Raw genomic sequence first — 24443 nt, 5'->3', positions numbered from 1 at the left:
AAGATAATATGAATCATCCTATGGACCTTTTGAAGTACCCTCGTACAGTAATAAATCACCTTCTCCCACAGGGTCCTGTGGATAAAACCCTTTCATGAAATAAGAAGGCACTGGTGGTCAGTTCATCTTGCTGGGAGAGCCAGAGTTGGTGAAATGAGTACCACTGGTTATGAGCAGACCGAGGAAAGCCCTGAGAGCCCAGGTGACACAGAAAATAATCCACGTTTGCATCCCAAGGTATTTGCCCACATGGATCCGATAATGTTATAGGCCAGGAGCAAATGAGCAGTTCATGTACATTGAGTAACTAAGAAGAACAAATGACATATCTCTGCAATTTAAAAAGATATTTCCCATAAGCCAAAATGTCACAGAAATTGTACTCTGGACTGCATTCTGTGGCTGAGCATGGAGACAGTGAACTTTGCATGAGAAGGTAGCTAAATCTGACTAAACTGGAAATGTGTTACCTCTTCATCTGGGTATGTCTCTGCTGAATGAAATTAGCTCCTGGGTGAACTTCAGGGCCATTTTGAACCAGCTTTCTCAAAAAACTGATGTTTGCTTTGTTCACCTGCAGGACAGTAAAAAACAATAAGATCCTCTCGGGTTTCTATAGTTAGCAAACTACTGAATTGTGTCTTTATCTTTGCTTTCCTTATGTAGATTCTAGGAGAAAAAAAGATACACCCAGGCAGCCTGCTGCCCATGGTCTTGAGTGTAATGAGTACAATGGATTGGCAAACAGGAGCACGGGTTTCAGTCTCAACTTTGTCACTCACTTGCTGGGTGACATGGCCAAGTCCTTTCCTGGCCTTTGGTTTCCCTTTCTGTAAAATGAGTGAGCTGGATTGATCTGTAGGGAGGGACCTTCTAGCACATTCTATGATCCCAGAAACAGGTGGCAAAACCATCTGCAATTATTTATAAGGGGCTTCTAGGGTTTAACAGTTATGACACCAGCACCAAAGGCTCTAGGTCTGCCTTGGCCAAGCTCTGTAAGTTCTAGGACAATTGCCTCACGGAGCACCATTTCACAGAAAGAAACTCATGGATCATTAGTAACTTAACTGAGGACACTCTATACAAGTATTACCAGAAATATCTATAATCTGGGTTGATTGTGAATTTCAAAGGTAAAGCCAATCAACCATCCTCTTGTTATCAGGCCCTGCAGTATCTAGACCTCAATAAAAAAAAAAAAAAAGGACTGTATATACCATTTCCAAGTGTGAACTGGTACACCTTTCTCGGTATTCAGCAATATGCCTTAAAATGTTCAAAGTCTTTGACTCAGTGACTCCAAGGTGTTAAAAATAATCACCCATACTACGAAAATTAACCAGGAGAAGTGTTTACCATTTAGTTACTTCAAAATATGAGGTATGAACCAACATAAAAAGGTGTTTACGATGTTATTTATTGGGGGAAAAAGTTAAGGAATAGTATGTATAATGTATTTACACATAAAGCCAGACACAGTTGTGTCTGCATATACTGTAGATATTACCAGTAAATAAGGTTATATATGTACCAAACAAACTGGAAAGATACATATACTCATATAAACCAAACTGTGGGTTGGGTGAGTTACTGGGGACCTTCCACTGCCAGCTGTTTGGAGTCTGAAAATATAACATAAAAGCCTGGATTTAAAATAATATAAAGAATTGAACAGTTTTGAACGGCACTTACCTTCTCAGGAAAAGTTAGAATTTTGGCCACGTGAACTGGTACAGCTACCTCATCAATCCGGAGGTTGGGGTCGGGTGAGATGACTGTTCTGCCAGAAAAATCGACTCTCTTTCCTGAGAGATTGCCTCTAAATCGACCTAAATAAATAAAAATATACCATAGGTCCTCATGGCACACTGTGGTAATGACGAGCACTGACTGAGGAAAGCCTGTGATGTCCAAGTAGATAAGCTAAAAATACACTCCACAAAAAGGTACCAAAGGCAGTGGGCGATTTTCTTCACATTTGGTCAGAAACCTACCCTGTTTTCCCTTTAGGCGCTGGACAAAGCCTCTGGTCCACTTCTTGGGTGCCATGTTGAGGGGGATGCCCGACAGCTCGCTGTTAATGTACAGGGCACACTGAAGCTGCAGGAAATCCCAGTCCTCCATGATCATCTGGGTCTTGGCTCCTGAGATCCGATGCTAAAATGAGCAGAACATGAGTAGGAACAAACCTAGTCAATTTGATTTTTCTTGCATTTCCCTGACTAGAAGTTTTTGACTTCATTATTTCTGTGAGGATTGTGCATCAGTATAACTGACTAGAAGTTTTTGGATGGATATACTAGAAAACTTACAAGCTAATGGGAAGCACTGACCTTTTTAATAACGTCATTTAGGAAAATGATTTCTGTCAATTTCATTGTCAGATCATCTTCGTTGGTGCCAGACTTCAAATCGCTCACGACAGAGGGTCTAATACACAAAGGGGGCACCAAAAGTCGAGTGAGAATCAAATCAGAAGGCTTTCCAGCTTCCGGGTTCATCAGAAGTAGAGGAACGTCTTCAGCTGGGATTCGTTTAAATAAGTTCAGAACTATTAAGGGATTCAAGTTTTCCTATGAAAAGGAGGAAAGGAAGGAATGGAGAGAGCATGTAAGTTTTCTCCAGGCCGGGCAAGGATTTATCTCCCCACACTCCATGCCTCACCCACCACTTGACTCAGGATCGAAGGACAGCTGAGCGCTGTGCTGCAAGAGCCCTGAGGAGGTGCCTTTACTGTAACTACACACGCCCACAATTCCACTTCTCATAATTATTCCAAAGGGTGTAATTCAGAAATGAACACAAAGATTCAGCAACAAGGATGCTCACAAAAGGTGTTCATAACAGTGAAAAGTTGGAAACGGCCTAATGGGTTATTGGCAAGATAAAATCACGGTATACATGGAAAACTATGAAGCCATTAAAAAAAAAAAAAAGATACCAGAGAAATGTAGCTATTGACATAAAAAGTGTTCATAAAATATTAGTAAATAAAATAAGAATGTGTACGTAAGGTCTCGTTTCAGGGGAAAAGTACATCTCTGCAGAGAGGAGACAATGGAAATGTTCACTGAGGGGTTAACAGAGCTGTCTTTAGGTGAGCAGAATTACAATTTTTTTGCTTCTTTTTTAATACTTAAAATTTCCTTTAATGATCCTATATTGCCTTTGTAATAACTTCATTTAATGAAAGTGCTATGCTGTTAACAAGTTACTCATAATACAGGAATGATGTAAATTATCAGAGAGATCCAAGGATCAAAGAAAAGAACGGTCAGCTTGTGTTTTATTGCCTGCTTATGAAGTTTTCTGGGGATCTAAGATAACTGAGAGTGTGTGTTATAAGCAGACTTTGCTATGCATAACTTCACGAGAAGGGGAACAAAGTTAGAAAAGAAATGTTTGAGTAGCTACTGCTTTCAGGACAGTGCAGCGAGAGAAAGTTACTGTGGTCCTGCTCCAGAGGATATCACAGTGTAGGTGGGGAGAAGGAAGGAGGTCTTCTATCCAGGTCATTGCCCAGAGCAGAATTCCCTTCCTTAGCTTCCCTGTCTTCCAGCCATGGGCACCTCACTACCACCTGAGGCAGTTAGATAGGAAATCTGCAAGTGTATTCACAGAACTGTAGGCATAGGACAAAGGCCAGACCTCACCTAGTGTACCACAGTCATTACTACACAATAGATTAAGAATATCATGGAACTGAAGGTCATCCAGAAGGGCACAATGATTGGCAAGAGTCTGGAAACCATTTCTTAGCAAGAGCAGTTACTCAAGAATGATATAAAAACTGCCTCCCAAGAGGCACAAGGGGGGTGCTGGTGACTTTTGCTACGCACCAGGAAGCAGAGACCAGGGACGATGGACACTGCACAGGAGAAGGGCTCAGTCTTCCATGAGGAAGAATAGCCTAACGAGAACTCTCTAGTAATGTAGTGTGGGCTGCCTTGGGTGGTGGTGAGATGACATGGCTGGTAAGGTTCCAGCCAGCACAGCCTGTCACTCTGTCTGCAGGGACATCGTGAAGGCATTTCTACCCAGTAGGGGAGACGGGACTAATGACCTCTATGGAAGGACTCTCGTCTGCAGGCCCACCAACCCTTGAATTTGTGTCAAACACGGATGTGAGTACACAGTAGTCTTCTGAGGATAGGGTCCATAGCTTCTGTCGAATCTCCGAAGGGGGTCTGTGACCCAGAGAAGGTCAAGAACCACTGCTCTGGGATGTCTCTCAACTCGGTCATGCATATTGCCCATAAAGGCATGGGTGCCACGTTCCTGAATATTAAGTGGGCAGGGGAACATGTCAGGACATGGCCGATCCTGAGATTCATCACAGCAGTGGGGCAACATGCCCACGTGTCTGCGTGCTGCCCCTCCCCTCAAAGGTGCATGTACTCAATGGTGCTGCAACCCTTATGTGAGTAAGGGGCCCACTCCGAGGGAGGCTGCCTGGAACTAGACAAATGGTGAATTCGTGTTTTACCCTCCACCCTACGTGGTGTAAGAAGACCCAGGACCAGTTAATGACCACAGAGGACTGGCCACTGCTCCAAGCACCAGGACAGGCATCAGACAAAAATGAATCTTGTCACAGACCAAGCTTAGCAGAAGAAACAAGAAATATACAAGATGGATCACAAGTGACATCAAGTGTCATGTGTGGCACCGACAATGTATACGTGGCTCGGGGAAGGGGGAGATCACAAGAGTTCCAGGTAGCTGAGGAGGCTGCATGAGACCAGCTAAGCAGTGGGGAGGCTTCAAAAGCTGAAGGAGAATGCGAGTACCAGCACCCAAGCAGAGCGGTGGGATGGACCTCATCTCCTTCCAGGATGATTACGATGCGGGGTGGGGCAGTGATAGGGACAACTGCAGCTGGGTACCGTGCTCTAGCACTCACTCTGTGCAGGCACTAGGCTAAGCACTTGGTTTGGGACTCATCTCTTAATCCTCACAGCAGCCCTAAAGCAGAACCCCTCGTAATCCCCGTTTCCTGGATGAGGAAACTGAAGTCCAGGTAGGGTCACAGGCTGGAGGTCACAGTGCTAGCAAGCGGCAGTGCTGGGCTCTACTGTCAGGTCTATCTGACCCCAAAATCAAGGCTCTTAACCACTACTTTAAACCACCTCCAGGCCGTCATCTTGGGTAAACTGGGGTTGGGTGCACAGGGAGGTGGTGGCAGTGGGAGACGCCCTGAGAGCCAAGCTGGATGCACTAGACAGGTGCCTCTTAATCAGGAGGGGGTCCCTCCTGGGCCAAATTATTTAGGAGGCTTTGTGAAACAAAACACCTCTCAGGCACTAGAGGAGAAATCACTGCAACTGCTGAGGGTGTCTGCAGGTCTGTACAAGCAGAGACAGTGCCCACAGGTTGCTGGGCAGAGGACGGGCAGGAGGAAGGTGGTGTTGGGGTGTCAGGGAGGCTGGTCTGGGAGCAGAGCAGAGTGAGAGCAGGGGAGATGCAGGCAAGGCCACAGCCAAGATAGCACATTCCCCTCCTGCACACTACCTGAGGCCACTGCCAGCTTAGAGAACGCCTCACTGCCAGAGCTGCAGAAGGACAGCCCTACGTTCCGAGCCTGCAGCCCTGCAGTCACTTAGTTCTAACTGCCTTAGAGACACTTCACTTGAATCAATTGCTGATGCCCACCCCCCAGTTTTCAAGAGCACCACCCTTTCTCCAGTGCCCCTGTGATCACCTCTGATCTCTCCCTTCTCATGCCCATCTCCACAGGGGCTGCTCATCAATTCCGTCCATTCTTACTGCATGCAATTTTCTTGTACTTCATAATCCACGTGAGAAACAGTATTCCTCACAGTTTATGCCCTGTACAGCTATAATTTTAAAGTCTTTAATAGGAGAAATGTAACATATCTTTTAATTTTTTTTTAAAGATGATCGGTAAGGGGATCCGAACCCATGGCCTTGGTGTTATCAGCACCGCACTCTCCCGAGTGAGCCATGGGCCGGCCGAGAAATATAACATATAACCTGTACAATTAAATATTTGTTACTGTTAAAAAAAAACTAAGGTAAAAACAAAAACAAGTGGAGTTATAAGGCCAGTCCCCATACAGCTTTGTGCCAGATAAACCCTCACAGTCACAGTCACACGAAGCATTCCTGGAGAGCTACCATCTCACCTGTGCCCTTCCCAGCAGGGGCTCTACTTCCTTGTTGTGCTCGATGGCTGTTTCAAAAGACTGGAGGAAATCTGATACAATAGGGTCCACCACTTTTTTGTTGGTCTTGTATTTCTCATGAATTATCTTCAGTAATCCACACTTCTTTACAGTACCTAAAAGAGTTAATTTATTTACCAAAAATAAAAAAATTAGGTTCCTAGTTAGGCTGGCCAGAGGCTGTAGTCTGGTTAACAAAGTTACTGAAATTGCTACAACGATGAAAGATGAGAGGTGCATCTCCTAACAGTGCATCGGCTGCTAGGCTCTTGAGCCTAATTTACAAGGAAAAAAGCTGATGCAAACACTGCATAAAACTGGTAACAACTAATAACTAAACAGAAGAGAGTGGATGTAAAGGGCTATCACTAGCATTTTGGGCATTCCACCCACCATTAAAAGCGCCACAGTGATGGCAAATGGTTTTCTTTCGGCACTTATCAGAGATTTTCTTTTTCAGTCCTCGCTTCTGAAGGTAGGTCAGGCCAGGCCTCTTGAGATAATCCAGAAACTGCTTCTTCTCCTCCTGGGACAGCATGATGTGGCAGCATGTTTTGCAGATCATCTTTTAAAAATTAAGCAAAATAGATAAAAGGAAAAGAGAGGACGGAAAATTCTCCTTTGTAAAATGCCACCCTCTTGTCTAAGCCACTGAACTGAGAGATCACATGCACAGAACCTACACAGACATGCACCAAGAGGCAGTATGTGCTGATCAGAATGTCAGCAGTACTCACAGCTGGTGGCAGGAGATTTCTGTTAACTTTTACTTTTTTCTTTGTGCTGTTCTGCATTGGTTGAATTATTGCTATTGTTCTTATTTTTAACAACATATAGCTACCACCTTCCCAAGGAAAATAAAGAATCCTTGACTAATTTAATATAGATCAAGACGAAAATATTATGTATTTAGTATAAAAATTTCTCCTTGATGTATTCCTCACCACTCATAATCCCTAAGCTCCCTCTGATGTCCCTGACCAGTCACTGCAGAACTTAAGCCTTAGAAATCAGCACCTGTGTGCTTACCTGTAAGATTCCTATGACTGCTCTGAAGTAGCCCACGTGAAAACATGGCAACTCCAGGTCGATGTACCCGTAGTGGCCTAGACAGTCTGCCAAGTTTTTCCCACAGGTTTCACAAGGTCGGTCCTTCTCACTTGTACCCTTTGGAGAAAAACATACCCGACAATCAACAGAGACCCCTGGATAGGAAAGGGGGACCAGTCCTCACACCCAGCAAGGTGACTCAGCATCAGAATCAACTGGGAAGCTGCAGTGTATTCACATTCGGCTGCTGAAGGCTGGAGGGCCTGATTACTCAGTCTGAGATGTGCAGGGGCAGAAGGGAAATAGAAAGAAGCCCTTGCTCCTTCAATCTGGTAGGCCACCAGATTTCTCAGCAAGTTGAGACACAGGAAGTGGAAAGGGGCAGGGCCTTACCATCCTGTGGTCAAGCACCCCATACAGCAAAGGGGCATGGCTGTTGTCCTGGCTGTACAGGTTCTTACTCACAACCTGGATGTGCGCCTGCTGGCGCATCTCCTCAGGTGACTTCATTCCAAAACAGATGTGGCTTCTGGAATGGAAAGAAACAGGAGCAGTTACATCAAAACCTGTTGCCAAAAACAGTGATTACATATGTGGCCCACCATAACCAACCTACCCTTCCAACTCTCTGTACAAGCTCTTCCCCACCAGCATTAGATATATTCAAACCTCTCCCATTTTTCCTTCACAAACTTCCTTTCATCCTAATGGAATCCAGTTTCTACTCTCACCATTAAATGAACAGTGCTCACCAATGTCACCAAAATGACCTGCTTGCTGCTAATTGAATAAGAATGTTCTCTTTTTATTTCTATGTTCCAATGGCAGTCCACCCCCTTTTGCCCCCACCCAGTCTTGAAGTCCTTCCTTCTCTAGGCTTTGGTAACACCATACACCCTCTGAGTTTTCTTCCTGTCTCTGGCTGCGCCTCTTTTAGTCTCTTTTGACTACTCTTCTTCTACTGCCATTCCTTAAATATTGGGGCTCTGCCCTACCTAGAGTTACAACCCTTGTCCTGTTTTCTTTTTTTTGTATGCATTCCTCCTGAGTGATTATCTCACTTGCATAACATTAACATCGGTCTAATCTCTACTTCTACTCAACTGGACACCTGTAAAGACACCTCCTTCTACACAGCTCCACTTGGATATCTCAAAGGCACTTTATACTCGACATATCTAAAACAGACCCCAATACTTTCTCTCCCATATCTGTCCCTTCATTCACTCTTTCAATAAATTGGGTGTTTACTATGTGCCTGGCACCATCCTAGGGTCTGAGGATACAGATCAGATAAGACAGACAAGGTCCCTGCCAACATGGAGCTCACAGTTCAGGGCGGAAAAGACAGACAATAAACAAATAGATACATAAAAATGAATAGATGCAGAGAATTAAAATGACGTGAAGTGGGATAGAGAGTCTGAGGAAGCTCTGTTACGTGGTCAGAAAGTCTCCCTGCAAAACTGACATTTATGATGAATTCTTTATATAAGGGAGCCAGCCATAAGACAATCAGGAAGACGAGCTTTGGAAGTAGAGAGAATGCCTAGGGTAAGGGTCGTAGGGCTAGCACAAGCTTGGTATTTTCAAGGAACCAAACAAAACCAGTATATGGGAGCATAGAAAGCTAACGGTACACGACATCTAGGGCTTGTGTACTATGGTAGGGAATTTAAATGTTAATGCAATGGAAAGCTGCTGGGGGATCTTAAGCTCAAAGTGACATACATCTAATTTGCATTTTAACAGAATACGTGGGCTGCTTTGTGAGAATGTTATATCTGAATGAGGGCAGGTGCTGGGGTGGGTGTGAGGTGCCAGTGTGGATATGGAGATACCAGCTGAGAGGATACCACATTCATCCAGCTCAGATACCTGTTCCAGTGAATGGCAACCATCCACACAGCTGCCCAAATGAGAAATTCTGTATGTCAATCCCATTTCTCCCTTATCTTCATCCCTACCAATCCTTACAATTTTACTCCCTAAGCCTCTCTGAAATCCATTTTTCCCCAGTGACACTACACTAGTGCAAGCCATCATCATCCCCTGTCTGGATCCCTGCAATGGCCTATGAGGTCTCCCTACCTCTAATCCTTTCCCCTGTGAATCAAGAGATCTTTCAGAAGGAAAACTATTGTCAAGACACTCCCGGGCCAGACCATGGCTCACTTGGAAGAGTGTGGTGTTGATAACACCAAGGCCATGAGTTCAGAAACCTATATATGGATGGCCGGATGGTTCACTTGGGAGAGCGTGGTGCTGACAACACCATGCCAAAGGTTAAGATCCTCTTAATGGTCACTTAAAAAAAAAAAAAAAAAAAAGACACTCCCTGTTTAAAGTCGTTCAAAGGTTCCTCACTGCCTGCAAAACGACTCCTTAACATAGATTCAGGCCTCCTGCTTCCTTCTCATCACCCACTCTCTCTCCCTCTAGTATGCTCCTTGAAGTAGGATGTTCGGTCTGGTTTGGTCTGTCTTCTGCCTGGACCTATCAGGTGCTCTCAGAACCCACTATGCCTACCACTGCCGCGGCACTTGTCATACCCAACATTGACTTGTCCACCTTCTCCAACGAGACTAGGCAGCAAAGGTCTTATACATGTAGTATCTTTAGTGCCCAACTCCAGGCCTAGCACACAGTACCCTCCCCAGTGTCTGCTGCAAGAACGACGGATTGATTTTTCTACTGAGAACTCTAAGAAATGGCCACGTCCTAGTAAATAAGCTCCGAAGGAGAACGCCGGGACTAGCAGCTTCATTTTTGAGTGTCATCCATCTGCCCGTCCTACGGCTTTCTAGCTGGCAACCCCGTCCTTTTGGTCAAGGAATACTGCCTCCGTGTCTGGAGTCCCCGCCCCAGGTTGCTCTCCTTGCTGCAGCTGTGGAAAGAGTCGCTGAAAGAGAGGTCATCGGATGACTTCGGGAGAACTCGAGCTTCGGCCCCGCGTGCCCGCTTCGCCAAGGCTCAGGCCTTTCCGCCTCCTCCGCCCACATCCAGGGACCCCCACGGTCTGACATTCCCTTGGCCTGACCACGCCCTCTGACCTACTCAGGTACTTCTGAGCCTTGGTCACACCTTCTGCTGGTTCCTGACCCTCCCTTTCCAATGGTCCCTCACCTCTGACCCTTCGAGATCCGGGACTCCTGATCTCGGACCCCTCTGCCCCTCATTTCTCCACCCTCTGGCCACTCCTGTTCCGTCTTACATTTTCTTGGCCACGTCCGTCTCCCGGAACTGCTCCTTCACCATGGTGACGGCTGCCGGGGCGCCCTCCTCGGGACTCGAGAGGTCGGATTACAGAAACGATGCTTCCCGCACCTCCCGGTGGTGCTTCTTGACTCGGGGGTAACGCATTTACAGCATCCGCTCGGCCACCGTAGGCTATCCCACGTGTCTCCTTCCTCTTCCGCTACTCGCCAGCGCGTCTGTTTGTCAAGAGAGGTTCCGGGCAAGCTGCTGTTTGCCCTCTCCCTACACTGCCACCTGACGGCGCCCGCTTGAAACTGCACCGAGGCCTGCGCTATACTTTAAAAATCCCATTTCTGATCCGTTTCTCCAGGTCTTTAGACACTGGCAGAGAAACTATTGTACAACCCTTTGCCTAAGGGCTTTTAGACAGTCAGAGAGACAAACATTGCATGAAATGTAGAATCGTCATCATCAACATCAATACAATCTAAATTAAGAGCTTCTAAATGCTTAAGGGAAGCGGGAGGCTAAAATGAACCTGCCCAGGGAACAGAGGGCATCATCCGGATGACCTACAAGGGAAATGAACAGGGCAGAAAACACAGCCGCACATGAACCTCCAGTTCATAAAGTTATTTTGGAAAAAAGAAAGAATTACACTTATATTCTTGACTACAAAAACAAGCTGAAAATCTGTCAGTTTAGAGCAAAACCTGAGCCACGATGAGCTAGGGAAACAAGATGAGGGGAAAACGGAAAAGAAGATCATTCATATACTTGTATTGAAGAAATAAATTGCTTGCCTACAGTCTGTGACAACTCGTGGAAGGTGATCCTAGAGTGATAACTTAGTGCACGAGACTGGTAAGGAAATGACACCACTACAGGGTTCAGAGCCTGGAACTAATTCCTCACTATTTGTGAGAAACTCTGAACAGAACCCAACAAAGTGTCTCAACATCTTTGAATTTTAAGAAGGGATGCTATCTCATTTTCAGATGCCAAGGACCCCCACTAGTAAAACACATATGTCACAGACAAAAAACAGCAAAGCAAATCAGGTTTTACTAATCTATTTCAGTAGTCAGTCACTTAAAATCCTTGGAGTAATGTTGGCAATATTATACCAACAAGATTCGGATGAGTGACTTATCTAGAGGTTAAGAGTGAAGGTTCTGGAATCACAACCACTTAAAAGTAGTTACCTTGGGAAAATTATTTAACACCATTGTGTCCTAGTGTCCTCACCTAGAAGAGAAGTAATAGGTAACCCGTTTCTTAGAGTTTGTGGGAAGATTAAATGGCAAAACGAAGGTAAAAGTAATCAGAATGTAACAGGCTCACAGCACTCACTCGATGAATATTAACTATTCTTAAAATTCTGAAGAATACAGGGCAGCTGCCCTCAAAGCCGGCACCTGCTCGTCCACACCACCCCCTGGGAAGTTCTTTCTCATGTTTCTCGTGGAATACGCACACTTACATTCTTTAACTGTACATGTCTGCTTCACTTTAAGCAAACAAAACTTCTGGAACAAGCAAATACCTATGAAAAGCTCATCCTGTGTGAGGGCTAAAACTTGCAGAAAAATACAAGTTAGTTTTAAAAATTTTTAATCAGAGAATCACCATTGAAGTCTCAATAAGTAATACTTACGAATAATAGAATAAAACGGGCAGTGTTGTGTACTTGAAATAACAAAGATTTTGAGTCAGGGTTTGGGCAGTTTCCCGAGCGGTAAAATGAGGAGCCTACTCGAGAGATGAAGGCAATTTAAACTGCAATCTGGTTTGCCAGATTTCTAAGTACGGACAATTCCACAAAACGAATTGAACCGAGATTGAACACGTGCTTGAGTAAACCTAGTTTTGGCCTGGGCTGTTCCGCCTCCGGATAGGCCAGTCCAGAAATCCCAGGGGTGTGGCCAAAGGCCGACGAGGCGTGGTCTTAGACATTTTCAATCAGGCATTGGTGTGGTTACCCTCGCAGCCAGGGCCACGCCCCCACGCCGGCGCTTCCCGGGGTCCTTCCGTGCGCGTTGATATGATTGGCCGGCGAAGAACGGTCCTCTTTTCCTCCTTGACTTCCCGAGCGTAGGCCGCCATCATGGTGAGTCTCCCCGGCCTGGGCAGGCATCCGTCGCATATCAGAGCCATCCATCTCCCCCGGGCCCTGCCGTCTGAGCTACAGCCGCCCGCAGCTCGGTTGCTCTTTGTTGGCCGTGTCTGACGGAGGCCGGTTGTCGAGGGCTCCGGAGCCGCTGGCTGGGTGTCGGGGCTGGCGGGCTGCGCTGCCGACCCGGACACGCCGGGCTTCGGGCTCCAGTGCCTGGGGACTGCGGAGCAGCTGCTGCTCTTGTCTGCCTCGTGGAGCACAGTGGATAGGGTTGGGGTAGACAGTAGGATGCACGTCTCGCCCGCAGTCACAAGTTGGGATGGGCAGTTTGCAGGTGATCGCAGCCCGAGAGCTGAAGAAGGTGCCGGCAGCGCCCGGGCGGGTTGCGGCGAGAACACTTGTCAGCTGAACGGATCCACTTGTTTCAAGTTGGAGAAACTGAGGCCCTGGAAAGGGATGCCACCGACAGGTGGGCGTGTCCTGAGTCACGACTACTTAGCTCCACTCTTAGGGTATCAGCAACCATTTTTCACTCCACTCCACCTGCACGCAATCTTTTCCTTCTTTAGTCTCAAGAATTGAGTACCACCGAAGTGAATTTTATTTATTTATTTAAAAGATGACTGGCCAGGGGATCTTAATCCTTGACTTGGTGTTGTCAGCACCACGCTCTCCCAAGTGAGCCACGGGCCGGCCCCGAAGTGAATTTAATTTGTGTGGTTTCTCAAACTGGAATGTTAAGAAGTCTAGCAAGTCAGGAGCTGCTGTGAAAGCTCCCCCACCCGTTTTGATAAAACGGTTCTGTTTTAACGTAGGCTTGCTTGGTGTTCATATTCCTTGATAGTTGTTGAGTAAAAGAGAGCTGTCGGGTCATTCAGAAGGGAATACCGTTTTCATGTGAACTCTGTTGGCTATTCAAGAAGGGTAGATTACATGCAGGTAGTGAGTGTAACGTTTATTTGTGTTAGATTTGTGCAGAACGTTATAAATGTGGTTCTGTGAGTGTAACGCATGCGCCACAGTAGTTGTACTCCAGAGAAGTGGTTTTCAACTGGGAGTGATTTCGTGCCCTCAGGGGCACAGTTGGTCAAGTCTGGAAACATTTTTCATTGTCACATAGAGTTGTCCAGACCAAAGTAATTAGTAGTGCTGAGGTTGAGAAACCCTGCTCCAGAGTGATACCCATAACTTAGAAAGTGAAGTAAGATTTACTGATTAACACAAAACTGTTGAGTGCATTTTCTTGGTACTTTATGTGTTAGTGTGTCCTGTAAGTTTGGCACTGTGGTAAGTTGGTTGAAGGAGATGGGGATTTGTGCCTTTTCCTTCTTAATGAAGCTATTAGCCGATATGGCTCTTGAACACCTGAAGTGTGGCTACTGCAACTGAAGAATTGCATTTTAAATGTTATTTAATTTTAATTAATTTAATTAGCCACATGGCTGGTGACTACCGAGTTGGACAGGGTAGAGTAGTAGTAGTTTTATTAACTAGTGTGCTATGTTTTCAGAATGACACAGTAACTATCCGGACCAGGAAGTTCATGACCAACCGACTACTTCAGAGGAAACAAATGGTAAGGAAGGGCACATCAAAGTTTGGTCATTGTTTGTTTTAAAGGTATGTTTCATTATAATAACACTAAACTTGATGTTTCTTATTAGGTCATTGACGTTCTTCACCCTGGGAAGGCAACAGTACCTAAGACAGAAATTCGGGAAAAACTAGCCAAAATGTACAAGACCACACCAGATGTCATCTTTGTGTTTGGATTCAGAACACATTTTGGTGGTGGCAAGACAACTGGCTTTGGCATGATTTACGATTCCTTGGATTATGCAAAGAAAAATGAACCTAAACACAGACTCGCAAGAGTAGGTGTTTTTCATTTGTTAAACAGCTGCTGAAGACTTTTTTTGTTTAATAGCAATATATTGTGGGTGTAGTAGAATGTATGTTTGGGGAGGGATAGCATACATTATAGACACATAAGGAACTCTATCGGAGTTAAGAGAAAAGGTTCTTTGATAGGGCCAACCCCGTGGCTCACTCGGCTGAGTGCGGCGCTGGGAGCGCCGAGGCCACCGGTTGGGATGGCCGGTGCCCTCACTGGCTGAGCGCGGTGCAGGCGACACCAAGCCAAGGGTTACGATCCCCTTACCGGTCACAAAAAAAAAAAAAAAAAAAAAAAAAAGGTTCTTTGATAAATGCACACATAGAATATGAGGGTTCAAAATTGGAGTCAGTGGCATTTGAGCTGGGTTCAGAAGGACAGGTAAAATAGTGCTCATGGATAAAGGCTAGGGGTAAGGGTTGTTTTCCAGAGGGCAAGGAGAGGGGTGAGTTTGGAAAGGTAACCTGGCACCAAATTCAGTGAGGTCCTTAAATACCAAATTCTGAGTTTGGATCTAACCCTGTACGTAGCCTGGAACCCCAAAAGGTCTTTGATCTTTTACTGAGTACCAAACACTTAACAGTGAACAACAACAGTGAACTGGGCAAGTTCCCTAGCTTGCATTCTAGTAAACAAATATTATTACCTCGAAATGCTTTCTTTTGTCTTTCCACTTTTCACGCATTTTTACTCCCTGCTGTAAGATTAATCTTACCATACAGTGGCCGTGAGGGAAATTCGGCTGGCGTGGTAGATGGGCTCTGTGCTATTTTTAATTGGGTGTTTTGGGAAGGCCTTTCTGAGGTGACAGTGAAGCTGCAACCTTTGTAAAAATTTGGAAACAGTTTTCTAGGCAGCAGGAACAGCAAGTGCAAAGGTGGGCAGAGTGAAGATGAGTAGGTTGGAATCTCCATGGTGGGGAAGCTCTTGGTAAAGGCTTTTGTCTTTTTTTAACAACAAAATGTGTCAAGCTTTATTAATGGATTTGTGGCCAAATTAAAAAAAAAATAACACTGATGGTCTCTTCTAAAAGGCGTCATGAAGGAGATTACAATAGATTAAAATGAATTAACGCAGACACGTGAAAACAAAGTACATTACATTAAACTGGGTTCATTTATGTTGCCGCTGAGTGTCCAAGGACACGAGCTTCTAAAATTCAAAGATAAAAGGATGGTTCAGATGTCTTTGAAGTGAGTGCTTGCATGGCCCATAAAAAGGGCCTTGACCGGTTATCTGAAGTGAGTACAGCCACGTCTCACAGCATCTGCAATGTATCAGGAACCAGTGTGGAGGATCAGAAAGGGGAGCAGTGAACATGCTGCTCAGCAGAGAGCTGATAGAAGCTTCTCTGTCTTTAGGGAGTAATGGGGAGTTGAAATGGGAAAAGACTCTGAAGGGAAGCCAGTTGGGAGGTATCTTGGTAGTACAAAAAGGAAAAGGGTAGGAACCCAGTGAGCTGTGCACTCAAGGCTAGACAGTAACAGCCAGTCCCCTGAGCTTCCCTTTCAGGGAGCGCCGATTAGACTGTTTCTTGGGACCTTATTCTATATTTAGTATTTCTTGATTTGATGATCCTTTCTGTTCTAGCACAGACAGCCCACATTGTTAAACATTTTGGTGGACAGCTGTGTTTCTTAAGGTCTAACTTGGTTGATTTTCCTACTAAGGTAGTGGGTAATGATGAGTCACCTAGACATTCCTTTCTCCTTCAGCATGGCTTGTATGAGAAGAAAAAGACCTCAAGAAAACAGCGAAAGGAACGCAAGAACAGAATGAAGAAAGTCAGGGGGACTGCAAAGGCCAATGTTGGTGCTGGCAAAAAGGTATAGTTCAAGGAAAATACAGAAATGTCTTCCATTGTAGGTCTTTAGTTTCTAGAAGGGAGGGTTTGTCTTCTTAATAACCCTTCTTAATGTTTCTTCTCTTCCTCCTCCTGGATTACAGAAGGTAATGTGTTTGAGAAGCTATGTAGCATAGTAGTATTTTATCTCCTCAGTAGAGTAGCTTGGCCCACCCCTCAGCAGCTCACAGATTAACAACATGGGGCCACATTGGTGCAGTGATCCTGATGGGTACCTTTCAAGCCCTATCAAAAAGTTTTCCTTTTATTGTTAATTGGCATAGACTATTAAAAGGGGAGCAGGTCTCATTCCCTGAGATTTAACTTATTTTCTTAACATGGACACTGGTTTAAGAGGCAGTTGGATCAATGTGGCCCATGTTTTCCTGGCATCCTGGAGAGGCAGCTGAGATCTCTGAATTGCTCCTCTCTCCAGTTAGCCAAGATTTTAAGTGATTTTAAGTGATTTTAATGGTAAGCTGCTTTTTACCAGCTTTAGTAGCTATAGATAGTTGGATGGAATTAAGGTGTTGGGTTGTTAAATTAACAAATAATAAAGTGTTTTGTGAACTTTTTTTTTGCCTTTTCCCTCTACTTTCTTGGATTTCTTGTTCATCAGAAATGAAGTGTCTAGCAGGTACTGAGATTGTGAGCACGGTGTGGGGATGCATCACCTTCACTGAGTTTGCTTTGATGCTTTGCATGTTGGCTTAGAACAACAGTTTTATAGTATGGTCTATTATAATGCCAGTGCTATGTTTTAAAATAGTGTATTACAAGCAAAGGAGGAAAACTTTTAATCAGGTTTGTTTTGGAAACTCAAAAGTGCATGTTATGTGGTGAAGTGACTCATTGGAGAAAGGTGGGTACTCTACCAAACAGGCACCTTTTAAAATGCACCTGGGAAATGCTGTGTCTCAGAGAATCATGGCTTTAGGCTTTAGTTAACACTGGGCTTGGGAAGGGCCCTATCATCCACTGAGCAGTCTTCCTCTCTGGAACCATGAGACAGTTCCCTGGCAGCTCTGGTAATAAACTGGTCCATGAAATCTGGTAAAGCCTCTGTCCTGGTAGCAGCCACTCAGAGCTGCCTTTTACCATTTCCATTGCTTCTTAATACTTAGTCTCTGGTTTTCTTTTTTTCTTTTTTAATAAAAATTATGGAGATAATTGTATATTCACATCAAAGCCTTTGATAGATAAGACAGAAAAGCATTTCCCTAGCATTTGGTCAGAATGGTCCACTACTGCTTTCTAGACACATTTTGCACATTTGAGTCGTCTAAATCTGTAACTTGTAAAGAAGGCTAAGAGTGGGGTGGTGGGGGGATTAGGATTGTGAGACATTGTGCCCACTGCCCCTGTGGCTTCCTTTTTCAGTGACTTCCTGCCAAGCAAGGCCAGAAACTTGGTATTGCCTGCCCAGGCATCACATTGACGTCCTGGTACCACGTAGTTAGCAGTAATGGGTGAACTGTCAGCGGAACCTCTCACTGCTTAGAACTGCTCCCTGTTTGTGAGGATTATACCTGTTGACAGAAGCTGCAGAAATAGTCAAAATTTGTCCTTTGACCTCGGCCTAAAAGGACATTTAACACATCCATTCTTTTCTTCATTCAGCCCACCTGTTAGTGCTCAGCCTTCAAGTCCATGTGTAGAGGGTCCCCTGTGGGGACCTGAGCCACCATATTCATGCTTCATGTTGCACTGGTGCATCTCACTAGCACTGCTCTGAAAAGCCAGTTGGAAAATGAATGCATAAATGACCACATGTACTCTGTGGCTCCAAAAGAATGTCAGGCATAGTAACGTTCCTTTGAATTCAGTTTTTTCAGGTGTTAGAATTGGTATTTGTTTTCACTTTTTGGGTGCAATGGAGTTTTTTTAACTAAGGCATAAGTAGTCTCATATTTGAAGAGCAATTTTAACATTTTTACTTCAGCTATATTCTGCCTCTTTTTAAATGCTAATTTGTACTACTTTTGTGGCTGTGAATGGTGGCTTTTAAAGTGTTTAGTTGAGACAGCCTTTACAAGACTTGTCTGATCATTTAGAGCTCTCCCATTGAGGTTAAATTAGACTTCAGCATTTGGTGATTCCCAGGTCTGCCAGCAGAAGGGCCGAGGCTCAGGTACGTGCACTTACCTGCACAGTGCAATGGCAGCCTGGACTGGTACCACATTGACATAATGATCTCTTCATTGTACAGTCATGCCACCTTGTTTGCATTAAAACTGCAGTAATCAGGCAAGGTGTTCTCAGAATTTGGAGGAATAAAATCAATGACTGTGTCTAAGGAGTGCTCTGTTTACAATTGCAAAAAAATGGTCATCTTTAAATTATCTGATTGCATGCATCTAAATGCAAATTATTTTGGAGTTTGAAAAGGGACTATTAATGAAGTGTTTCTTTTCCTTTTTTCCTCTTCCTTTTTCCCTTCCGTGCCACTGATTCAGTGAGCTGGAGATTGGATAACAGGTATAATTCAAGCATTTAATTTAGATGACTAGACTGTATGGTCTAATCATGCAATGGTTTAAAAGTAGATCATGTGAAATGTTGGATTTACCAATGCTTTGAGGAGTTGTAACCTCTTAAAATACTAACAGTGATAAGGGTTTTTTTGTTTCTTTGATTGTTTTTTAGAATTTAGTAATATTTAACCTGTTCTTTGTTATATCCCTAACTTGGGTATTCATAAATTTTATTTTTTGTTGTTATATTGTGTTATGCTCACACAAATGTAACTTGATTCTAGGTTACTAATATTTGTTCTGCATGAGTGTCATTAGTTTTGTCAGAGTTTGTTGAACATATTGAAGTTTAATTTTTAAAGAATTTTGAAAGCAGTTGCTGACTAAACTTTTTTCTTCTGATTCACAGAAGGAGTAAAGATTCTGCAATGACTTCATCTGTGATAATTTTGTGATGTTTTCACAAGAGGACTAATAAATTGTAAAAAAACTTTCTTGTGTCTGGTTTGATGTATATTTGAAGTTAACTGGGGTGTGTTATGACATTAGTCTGCTGTTACTGCAGATTTAAATTGCTACCCAAGTTCACATGTTCCATTAAGCATTCAGTGGAAACTTGGTGTAATGGGGTGGTGTTTGCCCTTCCCTGTTATACCTGATGAAGATGTCAGGTATGGGGTATCAGCAATGTGGGAGGGAGCATATAGGGCCAGTCTGGTGTGGTCATGTTAATATTCGCCATCAGTGCAGTTGGTTGGTCTCTAAAAGAGACGCTTGAAATCCGAATCCCTCTTTGGTCTTCCTAGATCTCAACTTAGCTCTTGTTACTTAAAAAGCTGCTTGCTGGCCTCAATGGAAATTAAAAGTGCTTGATCACATTGTCATCATTTACCTGTTATGTATTTCTTAATGTGTGTCGTGGGCTTGTGCCTATAGGGAATGAGTTTTTATGAGTGGGGAATTTGAGAGAGGCTCTAGTCTAATGAATATTTAGGTGTAGTGTATGATTGCTTGGTAAATAGTCATCTGATTGTTCTTGATTTTTATGATACATTGAGGGGTATCTGCTGCTTTTTCATGAAACATTGTAGGTTATCTATGCTGCTTTGTCAAATGCTGATTCTCAGATTGGCTTTTTCAGGCATCAGCGTTAAGAGTCTAAACAATGGGTTGTTGGTCAGTTGTATGGGGTCAGGAGATTTGAGGAGGGCATATTTTAGGATTACTGGGTGGGTAGAAGTGTCTTTCTAGAGAAGGGAGTATGAGTTGGAGTGCTTGAGTATTTGCGGTGGGGATGGGGAGTCATTAATGCCTTATGGGTTTAGGTTACTGTTTCTTTGGTCATGTTTATTTGGTTTGCACCTTAGGTGGGTCCATCTGGAGTCAAGCTTGTAAATCCTACTAAGAACCATGTCTGGATGGAAAGCTGTAGAGCAGTAGGAAACATCTGGTTGGTGGGGCATGAAAGGCCTAGGAAAAAGCAATAATCATGGAAGGAGAAGGGGTATGGGGGTTGCAGTAAGGAAGAGTGGTGGGCCATTTTGGGGAGCATGTGAGAGCCCTTGTCTGAAGAACATACAGGCTGGAGGGCAGGGATGTGGACAGGTAGGTCATGGGGCTAAACCTGCTGGCCCTAGGGTGCTTGGTGGTTACTGTTTGTGGCTCTGCTGAGGCTGCACACTTGGTTTGTGGTACCCATGGCCCTGTGGGGTCTCTTGCTAGGACCAGGAAGTGAAATTGGGTAGCCTACTGGTAAGGAAAGTGGAAGAGTGGGGCATTCGGCCTGTGAGCTTCAGTCTTCCCCAAAGTGGTGGCATGGAGAAGTTGAGGTGATCATTTTCAGATGAGCAGTGCATGGAGGCCAAAGGTCCTCCCTGGAGGCAGCAGAGGTTGCAGCAAGAGATGCGGTCTCCTGTGACTGAGCAAGGGGACGAGCAGAGAAGTCCTTGGGGGGGGGGGGGGGTGGGCAGGATGGGGTGAGGACCTGGGAGTGCTGCTAGGAGAAGTTGGCTTGGGGCTGGCCTGGGACAGGGCCAGGAGGAAGCTCCTTCTGGTCATGAATTTAGGAGCAGGGCCAGTGGAAGCAGTGGAGTGAGAACTGAAGGGTAGAATGTGGTTTTCATGGAGTGGGGTATTGGGCTGACGGAAAGACATAGGGTACAACTGCAGAGAGCTGAGTGGAGTGAAAGTTGGCATCAAGGTCGCAAGACAGGCGTTTCTATTAGGCTGTGCTTAGGGAGGGCAGAGCCAGCAGTCATTCAGCCAGTAGCCACTTTGGAGAAGCGAACTATGATGAGCTTGGGCTGGGCCCATTTTTACAGGGAAACTGATTGGGCTGGAATATTACAGAAGCCAAACTGGCAGTCTTGCCTTTATTAAGCCTAGCATTTGGAAACTTGGCAAATTTTAGGTAAAGATCTGGATTTCCAGCCTCTTGAAATACAAGAAGAAGCGATAGTGGCCCACCTTCCACTGTGATGACAGTTGACAGGGTTAGAATGTTGGATGTGTCCTTCAGGATAGGTGTTCTTTATTCTAACAGCCGGCCTGCACCCTCATCTACTTGCTCTATGGTCTCGTGTCCCCCCCCCCAACCCCCCCCACGCCTGTCTTCCGACTAGTCCATCTGGGTATTTTGGGGGAAGTCACTTGGTCCCTTGTTTGGGTTAACTTCTCTTTAAATTGGCGCTCCCAAGGGTACCTGCCCTGCTGCCCTGACTCAGGCTGTTTTGAGGCTGAGAGGACGTAGCATCTGTGAGGACAGTTTGGAAACTGTAGTGCTAAGTAACTGTGTGACAGGAAGCTAGGACTTGCAGGAACTCGCTTTAAATTGTGGACAATTGTGCTGTTGAACTTGGGGATTCTTGGAGATTCAGCACTTTGAAGGCCCTGACAGTAACCAGACCACACTCTACTGTCAAGAGGCTTTGGAAGAGCCTTCATAAAGATGCAAAGTTGACTTTGCTAAGCAGAATCAACAATGACAGCACATCCTTCCCTCAACTTGGCACTGGTAGAAAGCAGGAATCTTTGAAGGTCTGGCAAGAAGAAAAGCTAAAGGTGGTTCTGGAGGAAGGGCAGTTACAAAGTATCTACAGTGAATATTTTGGGATGCTTCTTTTTAGCTTGCTGTAGCACCGCACTGTTGAGTTCTTTGTAGCTGGATGTGCCAGGTTTTCACTATCAGGCAGGTTTTCACTATCTTCTATTCTCTTCTGGCAAGTCGATTATTATGGGCTGCCCGTAAAGACAGCATCTTATTATTCTCATGGAGCTGAGGCAAATGTTCTAAATTCTCTCTATGAACAATTATCCCCTTTAATCTGTTCAATAACCCTAAGAGGCAGGTCTCACTGGAGCCATGCTGGAGAAGGTATAGAGCAGTTAGCCTACCCAAGGCTTCCAGCTACTAAGTGGTGGGGCTGAGATTGGAATGCATTTGTCTGATTCCAAAGCATTGCTCTGCATTTATTCAGTCACTCAAACTTAACTGAGTAACTGCTTTCTGCTGGGCATATAATGGTGTGCAAGACTTGTGATCTGTATAGTTACTATGTGCTCAGCAAGGTGTCAGTTGCCACGGGATTACTGAATGAGTATTAGATGGTCGACCAAATTACTCATTTACTGAGCTCCTGCTCTGTGGACTGGTCCCTGTTCTGGGAGCTGATAAGATAAAGAAGCTGTCCCTGCCTTTATAGCTAAGAGGAGGCTAAACAACCTACCCACAATCTCATGGTCTGGCTCCTGTTCCTTACGTTGAAGTGGCAGGCAGTGCATGATTGTGTCACGACAGGAATCCAGAGCTAAGAATATCAGTGTAGGAAGACGGTCTTGGAAGGCTTCTGGGAGAAGTAACACCAACTGGGGCAAGAGACAAAATCTGATTTGGATGCACAGGTGCAGGGGACTCAATTGAAGCCGTAAAAGATGGGAAAAGCAGCAGGGAGGGGGAACAAGCAGGCAGCTGTGGGACAAAGCGAGACCAGTCATTCTTTAGGGAGATGCGTGGGGATGGGGTAGGCATTCTCTTCCTGAATCAACGAGTTGGAGGGCCCTGAGTAATGCTGGTGGCTTCCAGCAGAGTTTTGCACAATGCATTTCTGGTAGGAGAAATTCCATTTCAAAAATGGACTTCAGTGGGTTGGCTGGTTAGCTCACTTGGGAGAGCACAGTGCTGATAACACCAAGGTCAAGGGTTTGGGTCCAGTACCAGGCAGCTGCCATAAAAAAAAAAAGACTTCATGTTGGCTGCAATAACACAGAAGTATGACACTTGATTCATTTGTGCTGGCAGCAGAGAGGCTCTCCTGAGTTCTAGAGCTCCGTACACCTCCACACATCTGTCCTTCCCCATCCACTCGAACTTGAACTTTCTGTATGCCAGACATTGTGGGGAGGCAGGAGTGAGATCACAGTCTGGATGGAAGTTAGGGTACAAGTGAGGTCCTGATGGGAAATGAGACTGGAGAGGTCAGCAGGGGACAGATCAGGGAGGACCTCATATGCCAGGCTAAGGATTTCTCTCGTTCAATAGTTTAATCAAATAAAAGAAAACACTGGAGAAGTATATGTTCAGCAGCGGATCAAGTGTCCTTGTCGCATGCTGAGTTCCTCCACACAGGAAGTACTTTTGACAGCTTATCATGCATGTCAGAGAAGGGATTTGTGCAGAAGATTGAGGGTTGATGAGATGGCATCCAAGCAATATAGCTTGGTGGGAAAAAAAACAGATCAAGAGTCAAGAGATCCAGTTCATGATGCCCAGTCAGCCTCCAGCCAGCTGGGGCATGGATGGGCAAAGGACTTCCCTCTTCTGTGCATTCATTTCTCTGTTGCTGTATCAGGGACCAGTGCTAGATGAATAGTTCCCAAGCCTGGCACTTGGGGCTTGTTAAAAATGCGAATGCCCAGGCTCTTGCCCCAGTTTCCAGAGTTGGTAGGTCTGGGGGGCACCCAAGCATCTGAAGTTTTAACAGCTTACCAGGTAATGCTGCTGGTCAGCCAGGTTTAGGAAACTTGGGACCAAATGGTCTCTAGGGTCCCTTCTCCCTCTGAGAATTCTGCCTCTAGTAGGACACACTGTCCTTGTTCTTGAGAAGCTGGCAAATGAACGGTAATCCTATTACTACTGCTAATAAAAGTAATGACAGCAAAATAGCTAACATTTATTAAGTGCGTACCATGTGCCAGGTACTGAGCTAAGTAAGTCCGTGTCACGAATTACCTCATTTACCTTTTACAAACACTGAGGGAGGTTCTACTACCCCCATCTTACATATGAGGAAATTGAAGCTCCAAGAGGTTAAGGAACTTGGTCAAAGTTATTCAGCTCTGACATTTCATGATAAACCTGGAGGCAGTCATGCAACATCTCACTAAGGAGCTAGAGTTTGTGCTGAGCCTTGATGGGTGCATAGGGATTAGCTAAGGCAGTGGTTCTCTGAGTGTTTTCCCATATAGCAGCATCAGCATCACCTGGGAATTTAGAAATGCAAATTCCTGTGCTCCCCTCCAAACTACTGAGTCAGGCCTGGGCCTGTGTTTTAACAAGCCCTCCAGGTGGTTCTGATGCAGGCTGAACTGTGAGAACAACTGAGCTAAGGGGAGGGGAGGACATTCCAGAGGGGGACAGCTGTGGAGACCAGAAAGGACAGTGCTACAGATGCTCTGATCCCTG

At 45.0% G+C, this 24443-nt stretch overlaps 2 protein-coding genes across 3 annotated transcripts in view; one reads left to right on the top strand and one right to left on the bottom strand.

Annotated features, from left to right (window-relative positions):
• POLR3A (RNA polymerase III subunit A) overlaps window positions 1-10609 on the bottom strand; it is a 42727-nt gene extending 32118 nt beyond the window's left edge. For both annotated transcript variants that reach the window (XM_063101937.1, XM_063101938.1), the window contains exons 1-9: window positions 10453-10609; window positions 7632-7767; window positions 7218-7355; window positions 6582-6753; window positions 6150-6304; window positions 2337-2576; window positions 1998-2160; window positions 1696-1832; window positions 471-574 (exon numbers count right to left, since the gene is read on the bottom strand). In XM_063101937.1, coding sequence (XP_062958007.1) covers window positions 471-574; window positions 1696-1832; window positions 1998-2160; window positions 2337-2576; window positions 6150-6304; window positions 6582-6753; window positions 7218-7355; window positions 7632-7767; window positions 10453-10496 — 1289 coding nt within the window. In that variant the 5' untranslated portion in view covers window positions 10497-10609. The remainder of the gene's footprint in view (window positions 1-470; window positions 575-1695; window positions 1833-1997; window positions 2161-2336; window positions 2577-6149; window positions 6305-6581; window positions 6754-7217; window positions 7356-7631; window positions 7768-10452) is intronic.
• Window positions 10610-12527: 1918 nt separating this feature from the next.
• On the top strand, window positions 12528-19257 carry RPS24 (ribosomal protein S24). Its single transcript, XM_063102104.1, has 7 exons — window positions 12528-12546; window positions 14063-14128; window positions 14217-14426; window positions 16162-16272; window positions 16909-16926; window positions 18746-18767; window positions 19173-19257. Exons 1-5 carry the CDS (start codon window positions 12544-12546, stop codon window positions 16912-16914), a joined length of 396 nt encoding a protein of 131 aa, XP_062958174.1. The 5' UTR covers window positions 12528-12543; the 3' UTR covers window positions 16915-16926; window positions 18746-18767; window positions 19173-19257.
• The last annotated feature ends 5186 nt before the right edge of the window (window positions 19258-24443 follow it).

This window comes from Cynocephalus volans, chromosome 7, assembly GCF_027409185.1.
Source record: "Cynocephalus volans isolate mCynVol1 chromosome 7, mCynVol1.pri, whole genome shotgun sequence".
NCBI classification, from domain to species: Eukaryota; Metazoa; Chordata; class Mammalia; order Dermoptera; family Cynocephalidae; genus Cynocephalus; species Cynocephalus volans.
The sequence above is the reverse complement of the archived record's forward strand: the minus strand, read 5'-3'. Positions and strand labels throughout refer to the sequence as shown.

Bases quoted from the DNA above. Each gene is read 5' to 3' on its own strand.
- RPS24 (XM_063102104.1), top strand. The intron at 14,129-14,216 runs GTAAGGAAGGGC...GTTTCTTATTAG, and splicing joins TACTTCAGAGGAAACAAATG to GTCATTGACGTTCTTCACCC. The intron at 14,427-16,161 runs GTAGGTGTTTTT...TTTCTCCTTCAG, and splicing joins CTAAACACAGACTCGCAAGA to CATGGCTTGTATGAGAAGAA.